The 26,254-nt window shown below is 65.3% G+C and overlaps 1 protein-coding gene across 2 annotated transcripts in view; it reads left to right on the top strand.

The window, feature by feature from the left end:
* Nucleotides 1–26,254, top strand: part of SCN4A (sodium voltage-gated channel alpha subunit 4) — a 174,108-nt gene that overhangs the window by 95,952 nt on the left and 51,902 nt on the right. For both annotated transcript variants that reach the window (XM_075911769.1, XM_075911768.1), the window contains exons 14-16: nt 13,701–13,874; nt 14,420–14,776; nt 25,557–25,985. In XM_075911769.1, the coding sequence (XP_075767884.1) occupies nt 13,701–13,874; nt 14,420–14,776; nt 25,557–25,985 (960 nt within the window). The remainder of the gene's footprint in view (nt 1–13,700; nt 13,875–14,419; nt 14,777–25,556; nt 25,986–26,254) is intronic.

The following is a 26,254-nucleotide window of genomic DNA, read 5'->3' as shown; positions in this document are numbered from 1 at the left end:
CCTGGGTGTCCAGGGCTTTTCCAAGGAGCCAAAGGGAGGCAGGCACCCAAATCCCACCGGGATCTGGAAGGAAGCGCCTAACTCCTGTCGGCTCCCTGGGAGCCCAGCCAGCCTGAGCAGCTCCTGTGTCCACAGTGCAGACGTGGCCCCGTGGCCCAGGGGGCGAAATGACCCCGACTCTCCCTCCGTGCGGCGCGCGCCGGTTCCCTTTGCAGCGGAGCAGGGCCCAGCCTCCCCCGCCAGCCCGGCCCGAGCCCCGGTGCAGCTGCCCAGCCGGGCGGCGCGCGTCACATACCAGCGCTGGCTCTGATTTCAGTCAGGAAATCCAAGGGGATTAATGGGCGATTGGGTTTAGCACAGGCTATTTACAAGCCTGCTGCAGCCGGGCGGGCAGGGAGCCTGGCCGGGTCCGTGGCAGGCCGAGCGGGGGAGCGTGCTCCCAGATGGCCGCACCCCGTGTGCCGGGGGCGCCCCACACTTCAAACCCTGCTCCCCAGGACGTAGCCTGAGCACGGGGGCCAGCCGCTCCCACGCAGCAGGGAGCAGGGGGGACCCAGCTGCAGGCCGACGCGGACGAGCAGCTGACGAGGCCCCAGAAGGACGTGGTGGAGTCACCCCCGTGGGGCCGGGTGGGAACCAAGAGGCAGCACAAGCTGCACAGGAGCCGGGCCTGGGGGCTGAGCGGGCTTTCTGGACCCAGGCCACCGTGATCGCCTAGTCCGGCCTCCTGGATTCGCAGTCAGAGAGCAGCCCCAGAGCAGCGCTCCCCGTGCCCGTCGCTGTGGCTTCCCTCCCTCACCTGGGGCCAGGTTCTCAGAAGAGCTCAGCACCCAAGGTGCAAACCTGGGTCGCTCTGTGCCTCGGTTTCCCCATCAGTACAATGAGGACGATCTCCCCCTCTACTGCTCACCCCCCCATTTGCTTAGTGGGGGAGCTGCTCAGGACAGGGGCCCTCGGTGTCGGTGCAGCCCACAGCACAGTGGGGCCTGTGGGCTCCCTCACACAAGTCCTCGCTGGCGCTCGCGCTGCCCCACTCTGCTGCAGTACGGGACCAATGGCCCTTCGGGTGCCCTCGGCGGGCAGGGGTCCAGCCCGAGGCCTGTTCCCCCCCATCGCCCCCTTCTCCCCACCCCGGCGGGTGTTTTCTGGCTGGGGCTCATTGCCGGGCACAGCCGGGCATCCTTGCTTCACGCCTGGCTCCCTTCCCAGCGTGGTACCTGGGGCCAAGCTCCCACGCTGATTTCAGGGCGCTGGCGCCGCACTCCGACTGCCCAGCCTGTGCAGAGGGCAGAGGTCTGAGTATGGGGCAGGGGAGGGGCAGCGGCACCACAGGGGGTCTTGGGGGCAGTGGGGCAGGGACACACAATCTCTCCCCAAGTGGCCAGGTGGGTACGTGGGACGAGGTGCAGCAGTGCCTGTTGGGGGTGGGCACGTTCTGTGCTGGAGCGGAAACCCAGCCATGCGCCTGGAATCTCAGCCGCCAGCTGCCAGACTGGCGGGCACAGAACCCTTGTCAAACCGGCCCAGGGAGCCAGGACCGCTTGGTGCCATGGGAGGGCCCAGCTCAGCCGGGAAGGGGAGGGGCCAAACCGATGCGCCAGACCTGCTCTCCTCCCTCCCCGGCCAGCCCCTCTTGGCCTGAGCCCCGAACCTCTGTGGGGGGTGAGCAAAGGGAGGTAGAATGGCGACCTTCTCCTCCCTGGGCTCCCGGGAGCCCCGTGCCTCCCGCAGCCGAGCGCAGCCCGGAGGGTTCGCCCCGCTGCCCCGTCGGGCCCAGAGCCCGGTGGCCGGGCGGGAGGATGCAGTTCTGGTCCCTGGGGCCTGCAGAGCCGTGTCCCAACGGGAAGCAGGGATGGGAATGTGGACTCGTGCACCCAGGTAACCGATAAGCCTGGGCTCATCCGTGAACCCTCACGATCCCCACCCCCGCCTCGGTAGCAGAGGGAGCAGTGGGGGGAGCAGGGAGGAGCCAGGGCTTGTGGGGAGCTGACTTAAAAGCTGGCCCCGTGCGAGCACCGTCTCCTGCCCCCCCCCTCGCGTGCAAACGTGTCACCACTGAAAAATCCAGCAGTTCCGCACTGACACAAGCGAGTGAGACATCCCCAGGGGACGCGAAGTCATCACCCCGGCCCCACGTGCGACTGCCACCAGCCCAGCCCCACGGCGTGCAGCCAGGGAGGGCGCTAATCGCCCCCCTGTGGAGGGGATGGAGAAGCGTGCCGGTGAGACCCTAAGGTGGAAACGCCGCATCGGCTTCCCAGCCGCCGCCTCAGGTGAGGAGCAGGGCAGAGCCAGACTCCCACGGGTCTCGCCAGGGCGCTGAGCCCCTGGGACGCCTGGACCATCTGCTTAGTTTGATTTTCCTGTGCAGCTCAAGCTTGGTGCTCTGCCGTTTAGGGCACGTCTGCGCTCGGGGGCGTGATGGGCCAGATGGGGACACGTCTGCACTGCCCTCGGGGGCGTGATGGGCCACATGGGGACACGTCTGCACTGCGCTCGGGGGCGTGATGGGCCAGATGGGGACACGTCTGCACTGCACTCGGGGGCGTGATGGGCCAGATGGGGACACGTCTGCACTGCACTCGGGGGCGTGATGGGCCACATGGGGACACATCTGCACTGCACTCGGGGGCGTGATGGGCCACATGGGGACACGTCTGCACTGCACTCGGGGGCGTGATGGGCCAGATGGGGACATGTCTGCACTGCACTCGGGGGTGTGATGGGCCACATGGGGACACGTCTGCACTGCGCTCGGGGGCGTGATGGGCCAGATGGGGACACGTCTGCACTGCGCTCGGGGGCGTGATGGGCCAGATGGGGACACGTCTGCACTGCACTCGGGGGCGTGATGGGCCAGATGGGGACACGTCTGCACTGCCCTCGGGGGCGTGATGGGCCACATGGGGACACGTCTGCACTGCGCTCGGGGGCGTGATGGGCCAGATGGGGACACGTCTGCACTGCCCTCGGGGGCGTGATGGGCCACATGGGGACACGTCTGCACTGCACTCGGGGGCGTGATGGGCCAGATGGGGACACGTCTGCACTGCACTCGGGGGCGTGATGGGCCAGATGGGGACACGTCTGCACTGCACTCGGGGGCGTGATGGGCCACATGGGGACACATCTGCACTGCACTCGGGGGCGTGATGGGCCACATGGGGACACGTCTGCACTGCACTCGGGGGCGTGATGGGCCAGATGGGGACATGTCTGCACTGCACTCGGGGGTGTGATGGGCCACATGGGGACACGTCTGCACTGCGCTCGGGGGCGTGATGGGCCAGATGGGGACACGTCTGCACTGCGCTCGGGGGCGTGATGGGCCAGATGGGGACACGTCTGCACTGCACTCGGGGGCGTGATGGGCCAGATGGGGACACGTCTGCACTGCCCTCGGGGGCGTGATGGGCCACATGGGGACACGTCTGCACTGCGCTCGGGGGCGTGATGGGCCAGATGGGGACACGTCTGCACTGCACTCGGGGGTGTGATGGGCCACATGGGGACACGTCTGCACTGCGCTCGGGGGCGTGATGGGCCAGATGGGGACACGTCTGCACTGCGCTCGGGGGTGTGATGGGCCAGATGGGGACACGTCTGCACTGCGCTCGGGGGCGTGATGGGCCACATGGGGACACGTCTGCACTGCGCTCGGGGGCGTGATGGGCCAGATGGGCACACGTCTGCACTGCGCTCGGGGGCGTGATGGGCCACATGGGGACACGTCTGCACTGCGCTCGGGGGCGTGATGGGCCACATGGGGACACGTCTGCACTGCGCTCAGGGGCGTGATGGGCCACATGGGGACACGTCTGCACTGCGCTCGGGGGCGTGATGGGCCAGATGGGCACACGTCTGCACTGCGCTCGGGGGTGTGATGGGCCAGATGGGGACACGTCTGCACTGCGCTCGGGGGCGTGATGGGCCAGATGGGGACACGTCTGCACTGCACTCGGGGGCGTGATGGGCCACATGGGGACACGTCTGCACTGCGCTCGGGGGCGTGATGGGCCAGATGGGCACACGTCTGCACTGCGCTCGGGGGCGTGATGGGCCACATGGGGACACGTCTGCACTGCGCTCGGGGGCGTGATGGGCCACATGGGGACACGTCTGCACTGCGCTCAGGGGCGTGATGGGCCACATGGGGACACGTCTGCACTGCGCTCGGGGGCGTGATGGGCCAGATGGGGACACGTCTGCACTGCGCTCGGGGGCGTGATGGGCCAGATGGGGACACGTCTGCACTGCACTCGGGGGTGTGATGGGCCAGATGGGGACACGTCTGCACTGCGCTCGGGGGCGTGATGGGCCAGATGGGGACACGTCTGCACTGCACTCGGGGGCGTGATGGGCCACATGGGGACACGTCTGCACTGCGCTCGGGGGCGTGATGGGCCAGATGGGCACACGTCTGCACTGCGCTCGGGGGCGTGATGGGCCACATGGGGACACGTCTGCACTGCGCTCGGGGGCGTGATGGGCCAGATGGGGACACGTCTGCACTGCGCTCGGGGGCGTGATGGGCCAGATGGGGACACGTCTGCACTGCACTCGGGGGTGTGATGGGCCAGATGGGGACACGTCTGCACTGCACTCGGGGGCGTGATGGGCCACATGGGGACACGTCTGCACTGCGCTCGGGGGCGTGATGGGCCAGATGGGGACACGTCTGCACTGCACTCGGGGGTGTGATGGGCCAGATGGGGACACGTCTGCACTGCACTCGGGGGTGTGATGGGCCAGATGGGGACACGTCTGCACTGCGCTCGGGGGCGTGATGGGCCAGATGGGGACACGTCTGCACTGCGCTCGGGGGCGTGATGGGCCAGATGGGGACACGTCTGCACTGCGCTCGGGGGTGTGATGGGCCAGATGGGGACACGTCTGCACTGCGCTCGGGGGCGTGATGGGCCAGATGGGGACACGTCTGCACTGCGCTCGGGGGCGTGATGGGCCAGATGGGGACACGTCTGCACTGCGCTCGGGGGCGTGATGGGCCAGATGGGGACACGTCTGCACTGCGCTCGGGGGCGTGATGGGCCACATGGAGACACGTCTGCACTGCGCTCGGGGGCGTGATGGGCCAGATGGGGACACGTCTGCACTGCGCTCGGGGGCGTGATGGGCCACATGGGGACACGTCTGCACTGCGCTCGGGGGCGTGATGGGCCAGATGGGGACACGTCTGCACTGCGCTCGGGGGCGTGATGGGCCAGATGGGGACACGTCTGCACTGCACTCGGGGGTGTGATGGGCCAGATGGGGACACGTCTGCACTGCACTCGGGGGCGTGATGGGCCACATGGGGACACGTCTGCACTGCGCTCGGGGGCGTGATGGGCCAGATGGGGACACGTCTGCACTGCACTCGGGGGTGTGATGGGCCAGATGGGGACACGTCTGCACTGCACTCGGGGGTGTGATGGGCCAGATGGGGACACGTCTGCACTGCGCTCGGGGGCGTGATGGGCCAGATGGGGACACGTCTGCACTGCCCTCGGGGGCGTGATGGGCCACATGGGGACACGTCTGCACTGCGCTCGGGGGCGTGATGGGCCAGATGGGGACACGTCTGCACTGCACTCGGGGGCGTGATGGGCCAGATGGGGACACGTCTGCACTGCCCTCGGGGGCGTGATGGGCCACATGGGGACACGTCTGCACTGCGCTCGGGGGCGTGATGGGCCAGATGGGGACACGTCTGCACTGCACTCGGGGGTGTGATGGGCCACATGGGGACACGTCTGCACTGCGCTCGGGGGCGTGATGGGCCAGATGGGCACACGTCTGCACTGCGCTCGGGGGTGTGATGGGCCAGATGGGGACACGTCTGCACTGCGCTCGGGGGCGTGATGGGCCACATGGGGACACGTCTGCACTGCGCTCGGGGGCGTGATGGGCCAGATGGGCACACGTCTGCACTGCGCTCGGGGGCGTGATGGGCCACATGGGGACACGTCTGCACTGCGCTCGGGGGCGTGATGGGCCACATGGGGACACGTCTGCACTGCGCTCAGGGGCGTGATGGGCCACATGGGGACACGTCTGCACTGCGCTCGGGGGCGTGATGGGCCAGATGGGCACACGTCTGCACTGCGCTCGGGGGTGTGATGGGCCAGATGGGGACACGTCTGCACTGCGCTCGGGGGCGTGATGGGCCAGATGGGGACACGTCTGCACTGCACTCGGGGGCGTGATGGGCCACATGGGGACACGTCTGCACTGCGCTCGGGGGCGTGATGGGCCAGATGGGCACACGTCTGCACTGCGCTCGGGGGCGTGATGGGCCACATGGGGACACGTCTGCACTGCGCTCGGGGGCGTGATGGGCCACATGGGGACACGTCTGCACTGCGCTCAGGGGCGTGATGGGCCACATGGGGACACGTCTGCACTGCGCTCGGGGGCGTGATGGGCCAGATGGGGACACGTCTGCACTGCGCTCGGGGGCGTGATGGGCCAGATGGGGACACGTCTGCACTGCACTCGGGGGTGTGATGGGCCAGATGGGGACACGTCTGCACTGCGCTCGGGGGCGTGATGGGCCAGATGGGGACACGTCTGCACTGCACTCGGGGGCGTGATGGGCCACATGGGGACACGTCTGCACTGCGCTCGGGGGCGTGATGGGCCAGATGGGCACACGTCTGCACTGCGCTCGGGGGCGTGATGGGCCACATGGGGACACGTCTGCACTGCGCTCGGGGGCGTGATGGGCCAGATGGGGACACGTCTGCACTGCGCTCGGGGGCGTGATGGGCCAGATGGGGACACGTCTGCACTGCACTCGGGGGTGTGATGGGCCAGATGGGGACACGTCTGCACTGCACTCGGGGGCGTGATGGGCCACATGGGGACACGTCTGCACTGCGCTCGGGGGCGTGATGGGCCAGATGGGGACACGTCTGCACTGCACTCGGGGGTGTGATGGGCCAGATGGGGACACGTCTGCACTGCACTCGGGGGTGTGATGGGCCAGATGGGGACACGTCTGCACTGCGCTCGGGGGCGTGATGGGCCAGATGGGGACACGTCTGCACTGCGCTCGGGGGCGTGATGGGCCAGATGGGGACACGTCTGCACTGCGCTCGGGGGTGTGATGGGCCAGATGGGGACACGTCTGCACTGCGCTCGGGGGCGTGATGGGCCAGATGGGGACACGTCTGCACTGCGCTCGGGGGCGTGATGGGCCAGATGGGGACACGTCTGCACTGCGCTCGGGGGCGTGATGGGCCAGATGGGGACACGTCTGCACTGCGCTCGGGGGCGTGATGGGCCACATGGAGACACGTCTGCACTGCGCTCGGGGGCGTGATGGGCCAGATGGGGACACGTCTGCACTGCGCTCGGGGGCGTGATGGGCCACATGGGGACACGTCTGCACTGCGCTCGGGGGCGTGATGGGCCAGATGGGGACACGTCTGCACTGCGCTCGGGGGCGTGATGGGCCAGATGGGGACACGTCTGCACTGCACTCGGGGGTGTGATGGGCCAGATGGGGACACGTCTGCACTGCACTCGGGGGCGTGATGGGCCACATGGGGACACGTCTGCACTGCGCTCGGGGGCGTGATGGGCCAGATGGGGACACGTCTGCACTGCACTCGGGGGTGTGATGGGCCAGATGGGGACACGTCTGCACTGCACTCGGGGGTGTGATGGGCCAGATGGGGACACGTCTGCACTGCGCTCGGGGGCGTGATGGGCCAGATGGGGACACGTCTGCACTGCGCTCGGGGGCGTGATGGGCCAGATGGGGACACGTCTGCACTGCGCTCGGGGGTGTGATGGGCCAGATGGGGACACGTCTGCACTGCGCTCGGGGGCGTGATGGGCCAGATGGGGACACGTCTGCACTGCGCTCAGGGGCGTGATGGGCCAGATGGGGACACGTCTGCACTGCGCTCGGGGGCGTGATGGGCCAGATGGGGACACGTCTGCACTGCGCTCGGGGGCGTGATGGGCCAGATGGGGACACGTCTGCACTGCGCTCGGGGGCGTGATGGGCCACATGGGGACACGTCTGCACTGCGCTCGGGGGCGTGATGGGCCAGATGGGGACACGTCTGCACTGCGCTCGGGGGCGTGATGGGCCAGATGGGGACACGTCTGCACTGCGCTCGGGGGCGTGATGGGCCACATGGGGACACGTCTGCACTGCACTCGGGGGCGTGATGGGCCAGATGGGGACACGTCTGCACTGCGCTCGGGGGCGTGATGGGCCAGATGGGGACACGTCTGCACTGCGCTCGGGGGTGTGATGGGCCACATGGGGACACGTCTGCACTGCGCTCGGGGGCGTGATGGGCCACATGGGGACACGTCTGCACTGCGCTCGGGGGCGTGATGGGCCAGATGGGGACACGTCTGCACTGCGCTCGGGGGTGTGATGGGCCAGATGGGGACACGTCTGCACTGCACTCGGGGGCGTGATGGGCCAGATGGGGACACGTCTGCACTGCACTCGGGGGCGTGATGGGCCAGATGGGGACACGTCTGCACTGCACTCGGGGGCGTGATGGGCCAGATGGGGACACGTCTGCACTGCGCTCGGGGGTGTGATGGGCCAGATGGGGACACGTCTGCACTGCACTCGGGGGCGTGATGGGCCAGATGGGGACACGTCTGCACTGCACTCGGGGGCGTGATGGGCCAGATGGGGACACGTCTGCACTGCGCTCGGGGGCGTGATGGGCCAGATGGGGACACGTCTGCACTGCGCTCGGGGGCGTGATGGGCCAGATGGGGACACGTCTGCACTGCACTCGGGGGCGTGATGGGCCACATGGGGACACGTCTGCACTGCGCTCGGGGGCGTGATGGGCCACATGGGGACACGTCTGCACTGCGCTCGGGGGCGTGATGGGCCAGATGGGGACACGTCTGCACTGCGCTCGGGGGCGTGATGGGCCACATGGGGACACGTCTGCACTGCGCTCGGGGGCGTGATGGGCCAGATGGGGACACGTCTGCACTGCGCTCGGGGGCGTGATGGGCCACATGGGGACACGTCTGCACTGCGCTAGGGGGCGTGATGGGCCAGATGGGGACACGTCTGCACTGCACTCGGGGGTGTGATGGGCCAGATGGGGACACGTCTGCACTGCGCTAGGGGGCGTGATGGGCCAGATGGGGACACGTCGGCACTGCACTCGGGGGCGTGATGGGCCAGATGGGGACACGTCTGCACTGCACTCGGGGGCGTGATGGGCCAGATGGGGACACGTCTGCACTGCACTCGGGGGCGTGATGGGCCAGATGGGGACACGTCTGCACTGCACTCGGGGGCGTGATGGGCCAGATGGGGACACGTCTGCACTGCACTCGGGGGCGTGATGGGCCAGATGGGGACACGTCTGCACTGCGCTCGGGGGCGTGATGGGCCACATGGGGACACGTCTGCACTGCGCTCGGGGGCGTGATGGGCCACATGGGGACATGTCTGCACTGCGCTCGGGGGTGTGATGGGACACGTCTGCACTGCGCTCGGGGGCGTGATGGGCCAGATGGGGACACGTCTGCACTGCGCTCAGGGGCGTGATGGGCCAGATGGGGACACGTCTGCACTGCGCTCGGGGGCGTGATGGGCCACATGGGGACACGTCTGCACTGCGCTCGGGGGCGTGATGGGCCACATGGGGACACGTCTGCACTGCGCTCGGGGGCGTGATGGGCCACATGGGGACACGTCTGCACTGCGCTCGGGGGCGTGTGCTCCCTGTGGGGACACGTCTGCACTGCACTCGGGGGCGTGTGCTCCCTTTGGGGACACGTCTGCACTGCACTCGGGGGCGTGTGCTCCTTGTGGGGACACGTCTGCACTGCGCTCGGGGGTGTGTGCTCCCTTTGGGGACACGTCTGCACTGCGCTCGGGGGCGTGTGCTCCCTTTGGGGACACGTCTGCACTGCGCTCGGGGGCGTGTGCTCCCTGTGGGGACACGTCTGCACTGCGCTCGGGGGCCTGTGCTCCCTTTGGGGACACGTCTGCACTGCGCTCGGGGGCGTGTGCTCCCTTTGGGGACACGTCTGCACTGCGCTCGGGGGCCTGTGCTCCCTTTGGGGACACGTCTGCACTGCACTCGGGGGCCTGTGCTCCCTTTGGGGACACGTCTGCACTGCGCTCGGGGGCGTGTGCTCCCTGTGGGGACACGTCTGCACTGCGCTCGGGGGCGTGTGCTCCCTTTGGGGACACGTCTGCACTGCGCTCGGGGGCCTGTGCTCCCTTTGGGGACACGTCTGCACTGCGCTCGGGGGCCTGTGCTCCCTTTGGGGACACGTCTGCACTGCGCTCGGGGGCCTGTGCTCCCTGTGGGGACACGTCTGCACTGCGCTCGGGGGCGTGTGCTCCCTTAGGGGACACGTCTGCACTGCACTCGGGGGCGTGATGGGCCACATGGGGACACCTCTGCACTGCGCTCGGGGGCGTGTGTTCCCTTAGGGGACACGTCTGCACTGCACTCGGGGGCGTGTGCTCCCTGTGGGGACACGTCTGCACTGCGCTTGGGGGCGTGTGCTCCCTTTAGGGACACGTCTGCACTGCACTCGGGGGCCTGTGCTCCCTTTGGGGACACGTCTGCACTGCGCTCGGGGGCCTGTGCTCCCTGTGGGGACACGTCTGCACTGCGCTTGGGGGCGTGTGCTCCCTTTAGGGACACGTCTGCACTGCGCTCGGGGGCCTGTGCTCCCTGTGGGGACACGTCTGCACTGCACTCGGGGGCGTGTGCTCCCTGTGGGGACACGTCTGCACTGCACTCGGGGGCGTGTGCTCCCTTTGGGGACACGTCTGCACTGCACTCGGGGGCGTGTGCTCCTTGTGGGGACACGTCTGCACTGCGCTCGGGGGTGTGTGCTCCCTTTGGGGACACGTCTGCACTGCGCTCGGGGGCGTGTGCTCCCTTTGGGGACACGTCTGCACTGCGCTCGGGGGCGTGTGCTCCCTGTGGGGACACGTCTGCACTGCACTCGGGGGCCTGTGCTCCCTTTGGGGACACGTCTGCACTGCGCTCGGGGGCCTGTGCTCCCTTTGGGGACACGTCTGCACTGCACTCGGGGGCCTGTGCTCCCTTTGGGGACACGTCTGCACTGCGCTCGGGGGCCTGTGCTCCCTTTGGGGACACGTCTGCACTGCGCTCGGGGGCCTGTGCTCCCTGTGGGGACACGTCTGCACTGCGCTCGGGGGCGTGTGCTCCCTTTGGGGACACGTCTGCACTGCACTCGGGGGGGTGTGCTCCCTTTGGGGACACGTCTGCACTGCGCTCGGGGGCCTGTGCTCCCTTTGGGGACACGTCTGCACTGCGCTCGGGGGCCTGTGCTCCCTGTGGGGACACGTCTGCACTGCGCTCGGGGGCGTGTGCTCCCTTAGGGGACACGTCTGCACTGCACTCGGGGGCGTGATGGGCCACATGGGGACACCTCTGCACTGCGCTTGGGGGCGTGTGCTCCCTTTAGGGACACGTCTGCACTGCGCTCGGGGGCCTGTGCTCCCTTTGGGGACACGTCTGCACTGCGCTCGGGGGCGTGTGCTCCCTGTGGGGACACGTCTGCACTGCGCTTGGGGGCGTGTGCTCCCTTTAGGGACACGTCTGCACTGCGCTCGGGGGCCTGTGCTCCCTTTGGGGACACGTCTGCACTGCACTCGGGGGCGTGTGCTCCCTGTGGGGACACGTCTGCACTGCGCTCGGGGCGTGTGCTCCCTTTGGGGACACGTCTGCACTGCGCTCGGGGGCCTGTGCTCCCTTTGGGGACACGTCTGCACTGCACTCGGGGGCGTGATGGGCCAGATGGGGACACGTCTGCACTGCGCTCGGGGGCCTGTGCTCCCTTTGGGGAAACGTCTGCACTGCGCTCGGGGGCCTGTGCTCCCTTTGGGGACACGTCTGCACTGCGCTCGGGGGCCTGTGCTCCCTTTGGGGACACGTCTGCACTGCGCTCGGGGGCCTGTGCTCCCTGTGGGGACACGTCTGCACTGCGCTCAGGGGCGTGTGCTCCCTGTGGGGACACGTCTGCACTGCGCTCGGGGGCCTGTGCTCCCTTTGGGGACACGTCTGCACTGCGCTCGGGGGCCTCTGCTCCCTGTGGGGACACGTCTGCACTGCGCTCGGGGGCCTGTGCTCCCTGTGGGGACACGTCTGCACTGCGCTCGGGGGCGTGTGCTCCCTTTGGGGACACGTCTGCACTGCGCTCGGGGGCCTGTGCTCCCTGTGGGGACACGTCTGCACTGCGCTCAGGGGCCTGTGCTCCCTTTGGGGACACGTCTGCACTGCGCTCGGGGGCTTGTGCTCCCTTTGGGGACACGTCTGCACTGCGCTCGGGGGCCTGTGCTCCCTGTGGGGACACGTCTGCACTGCGCTCGGGGGCGTGTGCTCCCTTTGGGGACACGTCTGCACTGCGCTCGGGGGCGTGTGCTCCCTGTGGGGACACGTCTGCACTGCGCTCGGGGGCGTGTGCTCCCTTTGGGGACACGTCTGCACTGCGCTCGGGGGCATGTGCTCCCTGTGGGGACACGTCTGCACTGCGTTCGGGGGTGTGTGCTCCCTTTGGGGACACGTCTGCACTGCGTTCGGGGGCGTGTGCTCCCTGTGGGGACACGTCTGCACTGCGCTCGGGGCTGCGTGCTCCCTGTGGGGACACGTCTGCACTGCGCTCGGGGGCCTGTGCTCCCTGTGGGGACACGTCTGCACTGCGCTCGGGGGCGTGTGCTCCCTGTGGGGACACGTCTGCACTGCGCTCGGGGGCGTGTGCTCCCTTTGGGGACACGTCTGCACTGCGCTCGGGGGCATGTGCTCCCTTTGGGGACACGTCTGCACTGCGCTCGGGGGCATGTGCTCCCTGTGGGGACACGTCTGCACTGCGCTCGGGGGCCTGTGCTCCCTGTGGGGACACGTCTGCACTGCGCTCGGGGGCGTGTGCTCCCTGTGGGGACACGTCTGCACTGCGCTCGGGGGCGTGATGCAGCCCCTGTCGTCCATGCCCAGCTCCTGGGGGGCTGAGGTTTAGGGGCCCGAGGCTGCGTCCCTGCCCACCTAGGTACGAGGCATTTTGTCGGGTCTGTTCCCCTGGAATGTAGCTCCATCCCCTGGCAGATCTCGGCCTGGCTAGCCCGCTGTGTCTGCACCTCCTGCCGCCCGGGCAGCACTGCGCCTCCTTGCCCCCGTTGGCCTCCCGGCTCTGCACTGCTCTGTAACTAGCCCCGTGAGACTTGCCTGGGCTGCCCCGGACCATGGCGGGCCGACCCCGTGTCCCTGGGGATGCCCTGGCTGGCTACGGGTGAGGGTCTGTCCCAGGGTGGAGTCTGCCCTTGCCCACTGGTGCGGGGCGAGTCCCAGAGCCCTGCTCTCACTGCTGCCCTAGCCAGGGGGGGAGCTCCTGCAGCCCTGCCTTCTCCCGCGCACCCTCCCGCCCCCGCGTGCCGCGGACCGTAGGGGGAGCCGCGCGGCGCCTGTGGCTGAGAGTTCGTGGCCCGTGGCTGGAGGAGCGATCTGGGGTGGGGGTGGGCTGGCCCGTGTGCTCGGCGCAGGGGCCGTGGTGCATGGTAGGCGGCCCAGCCGGGGCCGGTGCAGCCGTGCAAAGAGCAGCAGGCCGGGGACCAGGCCCCAAGCTCAGTCACCAGGCTGCCTACGACCGGGCAGGTTCCCTGGACCCGTCCCGCCGTCGAGGGCTGGAGACGGGCTCTGACGGGGGCTGTTTTCCAGGTCTTCACCGGGATCTTCACGGCGGAGATGGTGCTGAAGCTCGTCGCCCTGGACCCCTACGAGTACTTCCAGCAGGGCTGGAACATCTTCGACAGCATCATCGTCACCCTGAGCTTGGTGGAGCTGGGCCTGGCCAACGTGCAGGGCCTCTCCGTGCTCCGCTCCTTCCGCCTGGTAGGCTCCTGGGCCCCGCTGCTGGGGGACAGACCCACTGGCCGGCACTGGGCTTGGGGGCAGGACGGGCACACGCCCGAGCTGGGAGCGCAGCGGGCGCCGGGAAGGCGTCTGGACTGTCCGTCTGAGAGGAGCCACAGCAGCCTCCTTCCCCCTCCCACCTGCCCATCTCCCTGGGGCAGCCGCGAAACTCCCAGGCACATTGGCGTTGCTGCAGAGCTGATCTAGGACCAGTGGGGGGCGGTTCCAAGTCCCAGCGTCCTGTCTCTGCCCAGCTAGCAGCAGAGACCCTGCAGGCGCACTAGCTATGAGACCCACAACAGTTTTCACCTCTCCCCCCGCCCAGTGTTTAGAGGTTGGGTTAGGCCTGGGCGCCGCAGGCTTCATACCCCTTCCAAAATGCTCGGGTTTTCGTATTTCCTGCTATCAGCCTGGATGCCATCCAGCGCTGTCACTCAGAATCCTGCATCCCCTCGAGGTCAGTGGGATCTAGTGGCAGGGAGTTCCACAGGCCAATCGAGGGTTCTGTTTCCTCCTCCTTCCAGCTGAGAGTTTTCAAGCTCGCCAAGTCCTGGCCAACCCTCAACATGCTCATAAAGATCATTGGCAACTCTGTGGGTGCTCTGGGAAACCTCACCCTGGTACTGGCCATCATCGTCTTCATCTTCGCCGTGGTGGGCATGCAGCTGTTTGGGAAGAGCTACAAGGAGTGCGTGTGCAAGATCTCCCAGGACTGCACGCTGCCCCGCTGGCACATGCACGACTTCTTCCACTCCTTCCTCATCATCTTCCGCATCCTGTGCGGGGAATGGATCGAGACCATGTGGGACTGCATGGAGGTGGCTGGCCAGCCCATGTGCCTCGTTGTCTTCTTGATGGTCATGGTCATCGGGAATCTCGTGGTGAGTCGCTGGCTTGAGTGTCGCTTGTGCGAGGCAGCGGGGATTGTGTTTGCACTGTCGGCTTTGTCGTGCTGCGTGTGATCCCTGCTGCCCTGCAGCGACTCCGCGTGGGCGCAGTGCCCAGGGGCGGATGGGATCTGGGGAGACTCCTAAGGGGAGGCAGGTAGGGAATGGCCCGGCCGGCCTGGCCCGAGGGGGAGGATGCAGCCGATGATAGTCAGATACCACCTGGGCCCGGGAAGCTCCCGGGCGGGGGGGGGGCTGCCTAGGGGGCTGGGACCAGTTGCTGGGTGGGTGAGTTTTCGGCTGGCTTAGCGAGGGGGAGTCTAGCTGGCTTGGGGGGCCGGGCAGGACTCTGGGCCCCCCATCCCCGAGCTGGATCGTACTGACGCCTCCTGGTTCCTCTGCTAACAAGTCTGAGCTACGCTGTGTCCCTGGGACCCAGTAAACCTCCTCTTCTACCTGCCGCCTGAGAGTCCCCTCTGGCAGCGGCTGGGATGCCGGCCTGGCAGCTCCCCACTCCGCGGTGGGAACTGATAAATGTAGGCAGGACCAGTGCCTCACTGCAGACCCCCGTCCGGCCACCAGCGGGGAGCCAGGCCCATTGCGCCAGGTGCCGCAGTACAGACCAAGCAAGAGGCAGCCCCCAGAGGGAAAGCCAAGGCAGAGACGGCCTGACACGGCCCCACTGAGCCAACCAGGACTGGGGGGGGGTAGAACCAGGACTAAACCTGAGGCCTCCATCCCGTGCCCACCCGCTGGCCTGCAGCAGGATGCGTGGAGGGAGAGCGGCAGGCGCTTCGTGTCTGGCCACACGTGAGCGGGGCCGTGTGCGCCGCTGGCTCGTGGCCCACTCCCCACGGGGCCCTGCTCTCGCGCGGCAGCTGGCAGTGCTCTGGCCTGGCCAATCCTGGGCAACCTTCACCATCCCTTCGGGCCTCGGAATCTAAGTGCATGAGTTTGGGCATCACCCCCTGGGGCAGGACTCTGGCTCGGGGGCTTGTCTCCCGCAGAGGATTTCTCAGGCTTGTCCCGTCTCTGCTCATCTCCTTGGCTTGTGGCCTGTGGGGGAAAGCACATGGCCAGGCCTTGCTCTGGCTGCTTGCCCCGCGGGGGGTACAGAACAGCTGGCCGGGAGGGACTAGTCTCTTGGGGGGATGCTGGGGGAAGGTGTCACGTTGCTGGATCTTGAGGGGAGCAGCCAGATCACTAATGCACCCGTAGGTGGGGGTATTGCCCCCAAAAATGGTATAGAAGGGGGCCATGTGAGGTGCTGAATAGAAGCTTATTATCTGCTAAACCTGTGTACGCTGTTCATGTGTTTGTATAATGTCTGTGTGTGCAATTATGAGCATGTACTTGTATGGACACTGAAGATTTCCCTGCATGTGGTTAAGCATTGGGCAGGGCTGAGCCTGTGGACATGCTAATTACCGAGGCCCTGTGGAACAATGGCACTCAATGGGCCAAGGACACGCCCAAAGAATGGGGGCTGTCCTGAGAGCAGCCAGCAGAGAACACAGAGAGGCTGAGGACCAGGTGACCTGCTACATACTAGAAGAGGCCAGGAAGGAGGTATAAAGAGGCCATGTGGTCGATGCCATTTTGTTCTCAGCTCAGCACTTCATCCCAGAGGCAGCACTGCAGGGATCGAAGAGCCCGGAAGACCTGTGAACCCATCCTGATCGTAGGATGTGCAATAAGAACTTTTAAACCAGCAGCTGTAACATCTCTGCTAGAGCCTGCATCGAGAACTGGGAGATTCGGTGCATGTAACGTACTGTACTTTAATAACCTTACTCTCATGCTTTTCTTTCTTATGTTAATAAACCTTTAGTCGTTAGATGCTAAAGGATTGGCCCAGCATGATTTGTGGGTAAGGCCCAGAGGGTAAATTGGCCAGAGATCTGTGGCTGGTTTCCTGGAACCGGACAGAACCTGTTCGGGGTAGGTGGGATTGGGTGCTAGGACCCCCCACCTGTGTATGAGGCCGGGGCCATCTGGGGCACGGATATTGCTGGGGTGTCGGAGGGGTTTTGCTCGGGAGGCTTCAGGCAGGCAGCTGAAGCGCTCTGTGGGACTGGTTTGTGGCCTGTGTGGAGAGGTCACCAGTCGGGGGCTGTAAGAAGCCCCGGATTTGAGCAATTCGCCCTGAGCGGACGCCCTCAGCTGTGCCCAGACACGGCCCGGTGCGTCACAGAAGGGCTGCTGGAAATGGGCTCGGGCAGGGAAAAGCATCTCATGAGCCGCTGTCTCCCCCCCTCCAACCCCAGGGGCATTTCAGGCCTTCCTGCCCCCGCTCTGTTCCTTTGCGCAACCCTGCCTGTTCCCACCAAGCCCCTTGGCCCAGCTCCTGCCAGCCCTGTTCTGGCAGGGCCTGGGCTCCTGGCTCCCCCTGCCTCCCGCTGGCTTTGGGCCTTTTCCCAGCGTCTGCTCTGGATGCTCTCGAGCTGCGAGCGCCTCACATCCAGGTGGGCGCTGTGGCTTAAAGTGAGGCCTGACCAGGCTCCTGTGACAGACCGGGCCGGTCTGGGCACCGCCAAGGGCGTCCGCTCAGGGCGAATTGCTCAAATCCGGGCTCCTACAGCCCCCAGACTGGTGACCTCTCCACACAGGCCACAAACCAGTCCCACAGAGCGCTTCAGCTGCCTGCCTGAAGCCTCACGAGCAAAACCCCTCCGACACCCCAGCAATATCCGTGCCCCAGATGGTCCCGGGCCTCATACACAGGTGGGGGGTCTGGAACCCAATCCCACCTACCCCGAACAAGTCCTGTCCGGTTCCAAGAAACCAGCCACAGATCCCTGGTCAATTTATCCTCCGGACCTTACCCACAGATCGCACTGAGCCAATCCTATAGCATCTAACATCTAAAGGTTTATTGCTACGAGAAAGAAAAGCCTGAGAGTGAGGTTGTTAAAGGATAGTACATTACATGCATCGAATTTCTCAGTTCTCGATGTAGGCTCTAGCAGAGATGTTACAGCTGCTGGCTTAGAAGTCCTTGTTGCGCATCCTAGGTTAGGATGGGTCCACAGGTCTTTCCAGCCCTTCGATCCCTGCACTGCTGCCTCTGGGATGAAGTGCTGAGCTGAGCCCCAAGATGGAGTCCGCCACATGGCATCTTTATACATCCTTCCTGGTCTCTTCTTGGCTGCAGCAGGTCACCTGGCCAGCGGCCTATCCCTGTGTTCCTTGCTGGTAGCCCTTAGATGCCGGTCACCATTCCCGAGGTGTGTCCTTGGCCCATCAAGTGCCATTGTCCCACAGGGCCTCGCTAATTAGCATGTCCATAGGCCGGGCTCTGCCCAATGCTCAAGCACATTCAGGGTATGTCTACACTACCCCGCTAGTTCGAACTAGCGGGGTAATGTATGCATACCGAACTTGCTAATGAAGCCCGGGATTTGAATTTCCCGGGCTTCATTAGCATAAAGCCGGCGCCGCCATTTTTAAAAGCCGGCTAGTGCGAACCCCGTGCCGCGCGGCTACACACAGCACGGGCTAGATAGTTCGAACTACGTAGCCATGCCGAACTATCTGTACTCCTGTTCCACGAGGTGTACAGATAGTTCGGAATGGCTACGTAGTTCGAACTAGCGGGGTAGTGTAGACATACCCTCAGAGAGACTTTCAGTCTCCACACAGATTACAGATCCCTAACTCCACACACACACATTGTACAGAGATATGAAGAGCAGATTCAGAATCAGAAGAAAGTAGCTTTTGTTTGACCCCTCACATGGCCCCCTTTGTACCACTTTGGGGGCGAACACCCCCCCTCATGGGTGCAGCAGTGACCCGGCTGCTCCCCTCACAATCCAATAACGTGACAGCTCCTCTGGGTGTTTCTCACTTCCCCCGGTCCCTGCCAGCACTGGCGGCTCGGTCCCTCTCCCCCTGCCCGGGGCACACAGTAGCTTAGTCCCTGGTGGCCTGTGACACTTGCTTTGATTTTGGTGGCTGGGTTCAGCGTGTGGGGGCTGGGCAGTGTCAGTGGCCTGGGAGGTTCCGGGGCTCAGACAGATAATCTGAGGGTTGCTCGTGGCCTTAAACTCTGTGAGCTGAGGTGCTTCGAGCAGCCCACGCTGAGAACGGCTGCTCTCAAGGGCCCCAGCGCACATCGGTAAAGTGAAGCCAGCCTGCCTCAGGTGCACACTTGGAGGCCGGGCACACGGCTGAGGTATCACCCCCTCCCCCCCATATTCACAGCTCACTTCAACAAGCTGCGTATTCAGGAACCTGCCTTCGCCGCTGCTGCCTGGTGTGGCATGTTGGGCACGAGGAGCCCTGCGGTTTGGTTGGGAGGAGAGTATAAGGGGTCCCACTTCCTCCGTACAGTGCCCCTGCCCCACGCACCAGGCCCCTCCCTGCCAGGTCTGCAGTGAAACCTCTGCTCTGGGGCTGGGTGAGTTTCAGCTTTTCTCACTCCCTGGCCGAGCTGAGAGGGTCCTGCCTGGAGCGAACTGAAGTGACCCATTTCTGAAATTCTCAGAAGGGCGGCGTGTGAGTCGGTAACAACGCGCTGTCCATAGAGACACACACAGATTCATGCAGCGACTGAGCCTTCATGGGCAAAACCCACGTCCTCAGAGTGGAGGAAAAAGGGAAAATTCCCATTTTATGACAGAAAAGAAGGGAGGGGAGAGGGCTGGTGCTAAGGAGGCCGACCGAGTGGGCTGGCGGTGTCCCCTCCTTAGCGTTTGATGCCACGTGGGTGTTGAATACAATGGCCCATGCGGCCCGTGTCTCTGTCACGTTTGCATATGAAGGTCAGTTCCACAATTCCTTTCTGTCGTTGGTTCCTGAAATGCCTGTGGAGAAGAATGGCTACTTGTAAGCCCGTGAAAGGGTGCCCAGCAATGTGCTTCTACGGGTTTGGGCGTGTTCCCGTTTCTGACACCCGCCTCATGTCCACTTATGTCTTGTCGTGAGACTGCCCGGTTTGGCCAGTGTCCGTGGCCGAGGGGCACTGCTGGCAGAGATCACGCTGGCGGACGTGCAGGTGTGTGAGCCTCTGGTGTGGCTAGGTCCTGCGCTGGTGTCGCTGTGTGGGCAGAGTGGGCACCGGGGCTGATTGCAGGGGCGGGTTCCTGGGTGAGTGTCTGGGGGGTGATACGTGGTTGCTGGACAGAACTCGTTGGAGGCTGTAGGCGAGGGTTGGCCTGTGCCCCAGGGCCTGTGAGAGGGCGGGATCGTTACCCAGGTGAGGCTGTAGATCGTTAACGATGCGCCAGAGGGGCTGGGTCGGGGGCTGCAGGTGGTGCCCAGGGGGCTCCTGTTCTCTTCCTGGTTTCATAGACTCCTAGAACACTAGAATGGGAAGGGACCTCGAGAGGCATGGAGTCCTGTTGCCTGCCCGCCCAGCACCCTCTAGACCCGCTTGCTGGTAGCAGGGAGTTTCCGGAGCGGATGGTGCCGTTCCTTTGCTATTCTCCGTGGGGTCGGAGGACAGAGGCTGCAGAACGTGGTGGTGGTGAGTTGTCTGGCACCCCCGCCCATAGTCCGTCCTGTTCAGGGTGGCCACAGCGCCCCATTTGTCAGCCCTTTTGGTGACCACGTCAGAGCTGGCCTGGAGGCTGTGGGCAGCGCTGCGATTGCGGGGCGGAGGTTACCTGGCACATGCTGCAGCGAGAGCCCGGGCACGTTTGCGGTCGATGTCGAAGTCCAGACTCTCGTTACCCCCATCGGGAGGGGACCTCCTAGAGGCCTTCCTCTCGGGGGCTGGCAGGGGGTCCCAAGGGCCGGTGCCATGTTCAGTGGTGGGCTGGAAACATTCCTCCAGATCACCGCAGGACCCGTGTTCGTTTTCCCTGGCTGCAAGGGGAGCCCAGCGGATGGAGTGAGCCACTCCCTCTCATTCCCAAAGGGTTGAAATGTCTGCGACGGTTTTCCCACAAACTGGGGGAAGCTGAAATGAAACGGCTTGCTGCAAGGACAAGGGGGAATGTTCCGCGCAGACGTTTACCGGGGGGGGGGGGGGGGGGGGTTCTATTTTGTTTCAGCTGAAATTGGTCGTTGAATTTGGTCTGAAATTGCATTTTTTGTTAAAAAAAAAATCGCACAAAAATGTTTCCTGCTCTCTGCCCCGCCCTCCTTCCCGAGACAAACCCTCGTCCCTCCCCAGCACGCTCTGTATGCCCCCATTGGCCGCCTCTCCCTGGCACCCCCTCCGGCTGGGTGTCCTGAGCCAGAAGCTCCTCCACCTGCCTCAGCGCAAGCTGCTCACTGCCCTGGCACGGCTGCCCAAATGGCAGAAGTAGCCTTAGGGACGTGAACGGTTACGTGGGTGTGACGTGGTGGGGATTGTGTGTGCTCTGTTCGCTTGTTGTGTTGTATGTGCTGCTCTGTTGTAACACTGTGTGTGAGTGTGTGTCTGTGCCTGTGTGCACTGCCTCAGTTTCCCTGGGCACTGCACTGGCACCTGACGGGGGATGGAAGTTCTGGGTGTGACTCACTGAGGGGCTGCCCAGCCCAGCAATAGCCCCGCCTCTCTTGTCACTGAGCCTAGGTGGGAGATGCAACCAGGTGACCCCTTTTGCGGAGGAAGCTGGACACAGGAGGAGGCGGGGCTGGGACTGGTTGCTGGGGGTGAGTTAGTCTCAGTGGGTATGTCTACACTACCCTCCTGGTTCGAACTAGGAGGGTAATGGAGGCATACCGCACTTGCAAATGAAGCCCGGGATTTGAATTTCCCGGGCTTCATTTGCATAAGCGGGGAGCCGCCATTTTTAAAACCCCGCTGGTTCGAACCCCGTGCAGCGCGGCTACACGGGGCACGAACTAGGTAGTTCGAAGTAGGCTTCCTAGTTCGAACTACCGTTACTCCTCGTGAAATTCAAATCCCGGGCTTCATTTGCAAGTGCGGTATGCCTACATTACCCTCCTAGTTCGAACTAGCGGGGTAGTGTAGACATACCCAGTTGGCTTAGGATGCAGGGAGTCCAGCTGGCCTGGGGGGCCAGACAGGGGCCCAGAGCCCTGGTTCTGGGCCCCCCCTATCCCGAAGATGGTTTGTACAGGCAGCTCTTGGTTTCTGTCCATGGAGGTTCGGTCCATAAAAGGCCAGGGGATAAAATGGTGTCCCTGGTCCCTGTTTGTCAGAGGCTGGAGAGGGATGGCAGGAGACAAATCGCTTGATCATTGTCTTCGGTCCACCCCCTCTGGGGCACCTGGTGCTGGCCACTGTCGGCAGACAGGATACTGGGCTAGATGGACCTTTGGTCTGACCCCCTACGGCCGTTCTTGTGTTCTTATGTAACAAGTCTGCGCTGCGCTGTGTCCCTGGGAAGCCATAAACCTTCTCTTCTACCTGCCGCCTGAGAGTCCCAGAGCAGGGCCCGCTGGTCCTCCCCCCTCCCCCCCCCTTCCGTGAAACCTGAAGCTTACCAGTCCTGGTGAACTGGTAGGGGTTGGAGCAGCTCCCTGCCTGCCCAAACAAGGGGCTACTCCAGCCCTGTGGGGCCCACCCCAGGGAGAAGCTCTCTGGCCAGTCAGAGCAGTCCCTGTCCATGCCCCCGCCCTCCCCAGGTTACACGCTGGCTCCTGGGGAGGCTTCAAGCTTCTTTAAGGCTTTTTAGTGGCTACATTTTGAAAGAACGTTTTCCATCCCTCGCGCCCCAGGGGGGTGGCAGCCTCTCTAACCTGGGTCCCAGCGGGAAGGGGGGGTCCTGGCTGCGGGGCCCCGTTCCCTCCTGCAGCGGCAGGTCCCCACTGGTCTAACGGCTGCTGCCATGTCTCAGAGCAGTGCCGGCCTGTGGGAGAGCTCTCCCGGCAGAGCCGGCTGCATCCCAGCCCCCTGCGGCTGCCCCGCAGGAACCAAACTCAGCCCTGGCGAAAGAGGGCAGCAGGCCACAGCAGCTGCAGGGGCCGGTGTCATTGAGCAGCTGGGGCAGGAGGCTGGCCCCCGCCCGGGTGGACAGTCAGGGCCCCAGTTCCATGACGGGCACAGCCCCAGGCTGGCCAGGAGGAGACAGGGTGGGAGCAGGGCAGGGCAGGGGGCAGGAGAGGGGCAGCAATGCCCTGGCTTGTTGGAGGACACCTCCGTCCAACCCTCACGTTTCCTGTCCTGCTGCCCTGCCCTTCCTGCCGGCCACAGGGCTAATCAGTTCTCGCGCCCGCGTCGCCCCGGTAGAGCCTCCTTCCCTGGCCACGTTTACCGGTGGATCCGCTATCGGCAGGCAGCCCAGGCGAGACCGTGCAGAGCCCTCGTAAGGTGCCCCCAGGACCCCCTGCGGGAGGAACCCTAACCTAACGTTTCCAGACCCCCCCCCCCGGCCTCTAGCTGGTGTTCCGGCCCCGTGGGTCTCAGCCAGGGTACCTGTCCCCTGCGGTTTGCAGGAGCCTTCCGGGGGTACGGCAGCTTTTCCAACAGCTGCCTAAAGAGCAGCAGCAGAGTCCGGGCAAAGGCAAATGCCCGACGGACGCAGGCCGGTTCGCGTGGCTCTTAGCCTGGAACGTGAGCGCCTGGGCTGTGCTCCGCCCGACGCACTTCAGGGTGGCGTGGGAAAGGAGGCCGTGTCGCGCGTGTCTGGTCGTGTCAGCGAGGTGCCACGCAGGGGGCGCCGGACGGACCCGAGTCCCGCCAGGGGCACGTGGCCTGGGCAGGGTGAGGGTGCAGCTCTGGCTGCCAAAGGAAGGATGCCAGCTGTGGAGCCATGTTTTAGGGGTCCCCGTCCGTACTGCCTGGTGGCACTTGTCCCCGGTGAGGGGCTGTGGTCGGTAGGAGGGGCCCCATTCGCTGGCCCGTGGGCGTGACGGCTGCTTGCCCGGCGACACTGCGGCTTTGGCTGCTGCGCAGTGTGACCAGGGAGACTCTGGCTGCGACGGTAGGAGCTGCCTTTGAACACATGGGCCTGTTCCGGGTTCCCGCCCCTCCTGTGACGGGCGTCACTGGCTCTCACCCAGCCCCGGTCTGCCCTGGGCAGGGTCCAGGTGCTACAGTCCCCCAGCCCACTGAGCCTATGACTTTCCAGCCCCATTTCTCAGGGGAGCCAAGCTTCAGAGTGTGGGGCTCTGCCCGTCAGACCCCCAGAGCCCAACGCCCACGAAGCCATGGCAGGCGCGGCTGCAGGGCCCCAGGTAAGCGGGCCCGCTGTGCCCACGCCTCCTGGGGCCAGGGGCTTGGCCTCCCCTCGGCTTAGGGAAACCAGAGCCCTCCCGGGTTTCAGGTTCCTGGAGGGTAAACGGGGGGAAGGCCGCTGCTGCAGTGAGATGTTATTTACGGCGCCCGCGGCCAGGCGCCCTGTACTGCCAGTGGCACTTGGGGCATTTCCTGTGGCGTTCGTAGCGGGAGGGGGCAGTCGTGCGGGGGTTGGGAGCCAGCTCCTGCCAAGCGCGCTGGAGACAATGGCCACAGAAGTGATTAGCTGTAATTGGTGCTTAACGTGCGTATTACCCTGCTGTGGTCCCGGGATTTATTTCAAGACTCTGTTTAAGTCATATGGCATGGGCCATGTGAAAACAGCAGTGACCTTGAATAGCAGCTAATTCCCGTCTCAAATGCGCTCCTGGCACGGGAAGGCACAAACACCGACAGCTGTGGGGTTGGCCCGGAACGCTCAGCTTTTCAAGCAATGCATTTCACGCTACGGGGGATGCTGCCGTGCCCCGCAAAGCCCCAGCCCGGGGGGAGGGCTCAGCCCGGGGGGGCTGCACTGCAGCCAGGGCAGCATGGGGCCACGCAGGGGCCCCCGCTCGTCACCACTGCGCAGCGCGGAGGGAAGCAGGCGCTTACTACCACTGACCAGTGTGGGGCCGAGGGGCGGAGCCGCGAGGACAGATGGCGGGAAGTCAGGGCGCATGCCCCAGGGCGACAGGGGGGCTCCGTCACGCCACCGATGCACCAGGGACGCTCTGCTGCCGGTGCAAGGAAAAGCCTCTTTCACCAGAAGGCTCATGCGGCACTCGCCCCCCTGGGAACCGCGCCCCAGGGCAGGCAGCGTCGCCAGTGCTGACCATCTTGTCCCAAGGCTCACGGTCTGGGGGCGGTGCCAGCCCCCCCGCTGGACGCCGTGGGCCCAGGGTGTGCGCTGGAAAGTCTTTCATTGCACCCACTTCTGCGGGTGCCAGCTCCGAGGAAGAGCTCTGGGCAGCTCGGAGCTTGGCTCCTTCCCCCACCAACGCTGGTCCGAGAAAAGGCTTCGCCTCGCCCACCTCGTCTCCCTCCTCCCCTCTGTCCACGGCCCAGAGGCGCCGCGGGGCGGAAAGGCCGATGGAGCCAAGCAGGAGGGAGCAGGGGGCCTCCAGCCAGAGAGCAGGGAAGGCGACGGCTGGCAGCCTGTCCAGGGGCACGTGGGAAGCAGAGCGCCCAGCGCGGGGCCCAGTCCTGGCGGGGGGCAGAGGAGATGGGGGTGGCGAGGAAATAGCGGCGCGGAGCCCCGGGGCAGGCGGCAGGGCCCAGGGCGCGTAGGGACACTGTGCTGGGCTGCACCAGAGACACTGCCTGGTGCAGGGGAAATCACGCGCCCCCAGGACGCACGAGCTCCCCCGCAATGGGCCCCACTGGCCAGGAGAGACTCGAGGGCACCTCGACACAAGGAGCCCTGAGTCTGCAGCCAGGAAGGGCCCGTCGCTGCAGCTCATGCCTGGGCGGTGCCTCCGAGCCGCGCTCCCCTCCTGCGACTCAGCAGCTGCTGTCAGGACCGGGGAGGGGGGCGGAGAGGCCACAGTCACGAAGGGGGGGGGCGGTGTCCCTGCGAGACATGGAAACCTGCCTGGACCCAGGCCGGGCTCCCTGCTGGCGTCTGACAGCTGCCCCGGGTTTGCTTTGTCCCGCCAGGTCCTGAACCTGTTCCTGGCCTTGCTGCTGAGCTCCTTCAGCGCCGACAGCCTCGCGGCCTCCGACGACGACGGCGAGATGAACAATCTGCAGATCGCCATAGGCAGGATCACCCGGGCGATCGACTTCGTCAAGAGAACGGCGCTCGCGCTGCTGCACCTGCCGTGGAAGGAGAAGCAGGAGCCGGCGGAGGAGCAAGAGGACAGTAAGAAAGACAACTTTGTGCTCAACCACGCGTGCTCGGGCCAGGAGCCCCCGGCGGAAGGCAGGGACGGCGGCGCCGGGAAAGGGCCGCGCTTCGGGGACGAGCTGGACCACATGAATTTCATCCACAACCCCCACCTGACTGTGCAAGTGCCCATCGCCTCCGAGGAGTCCGACCTGTACGACGAAGAAACGAGCACCCAGTCGGACACGGAAGGCCCCAAGGTAGGCAGGCAGGCTGGGCCAGGGCCTGCCAGCAGCTCTCCTGCCTGGGCGGGATTCGCGTTTCTCTGGGGCCAGCCACAGGCCCGATGGGAACTGCAGGCCGGTGAGGCGCCCACAGCTGCCTCTCACTGGGGTCGGTTTGTCCGGGCTGCAGACAAAGAGCAGAGGGACGGGGGCCACTGCATGGGGGGGTCACTGCCTGGGGTTCAGAACATGGGGGGGTCACTGCCTGGGGTTCAGTACATGGGGTTCAGTACATGGGGTTCAGT

Source organism: Pelodiscus sinensis, chromosome 29, assembly GCF_049634645.1.
Source record: "Pelodiscus sinensis isolate JC-2024 chromosome 29, ASM4963464v1, whole genome shotgun sequence".
In the NCBI taxonomy this organism is placed as follows: Eukaryota; Metazoa; Chordata; order Testudines; family Trionychidae; genus Pelodiscus; species Pelodiscus sinensis.
Note: the sequence above shows the minus strand (reverse complement) of the source record. Positions and strands in the feature narration are given on the sequence as shown.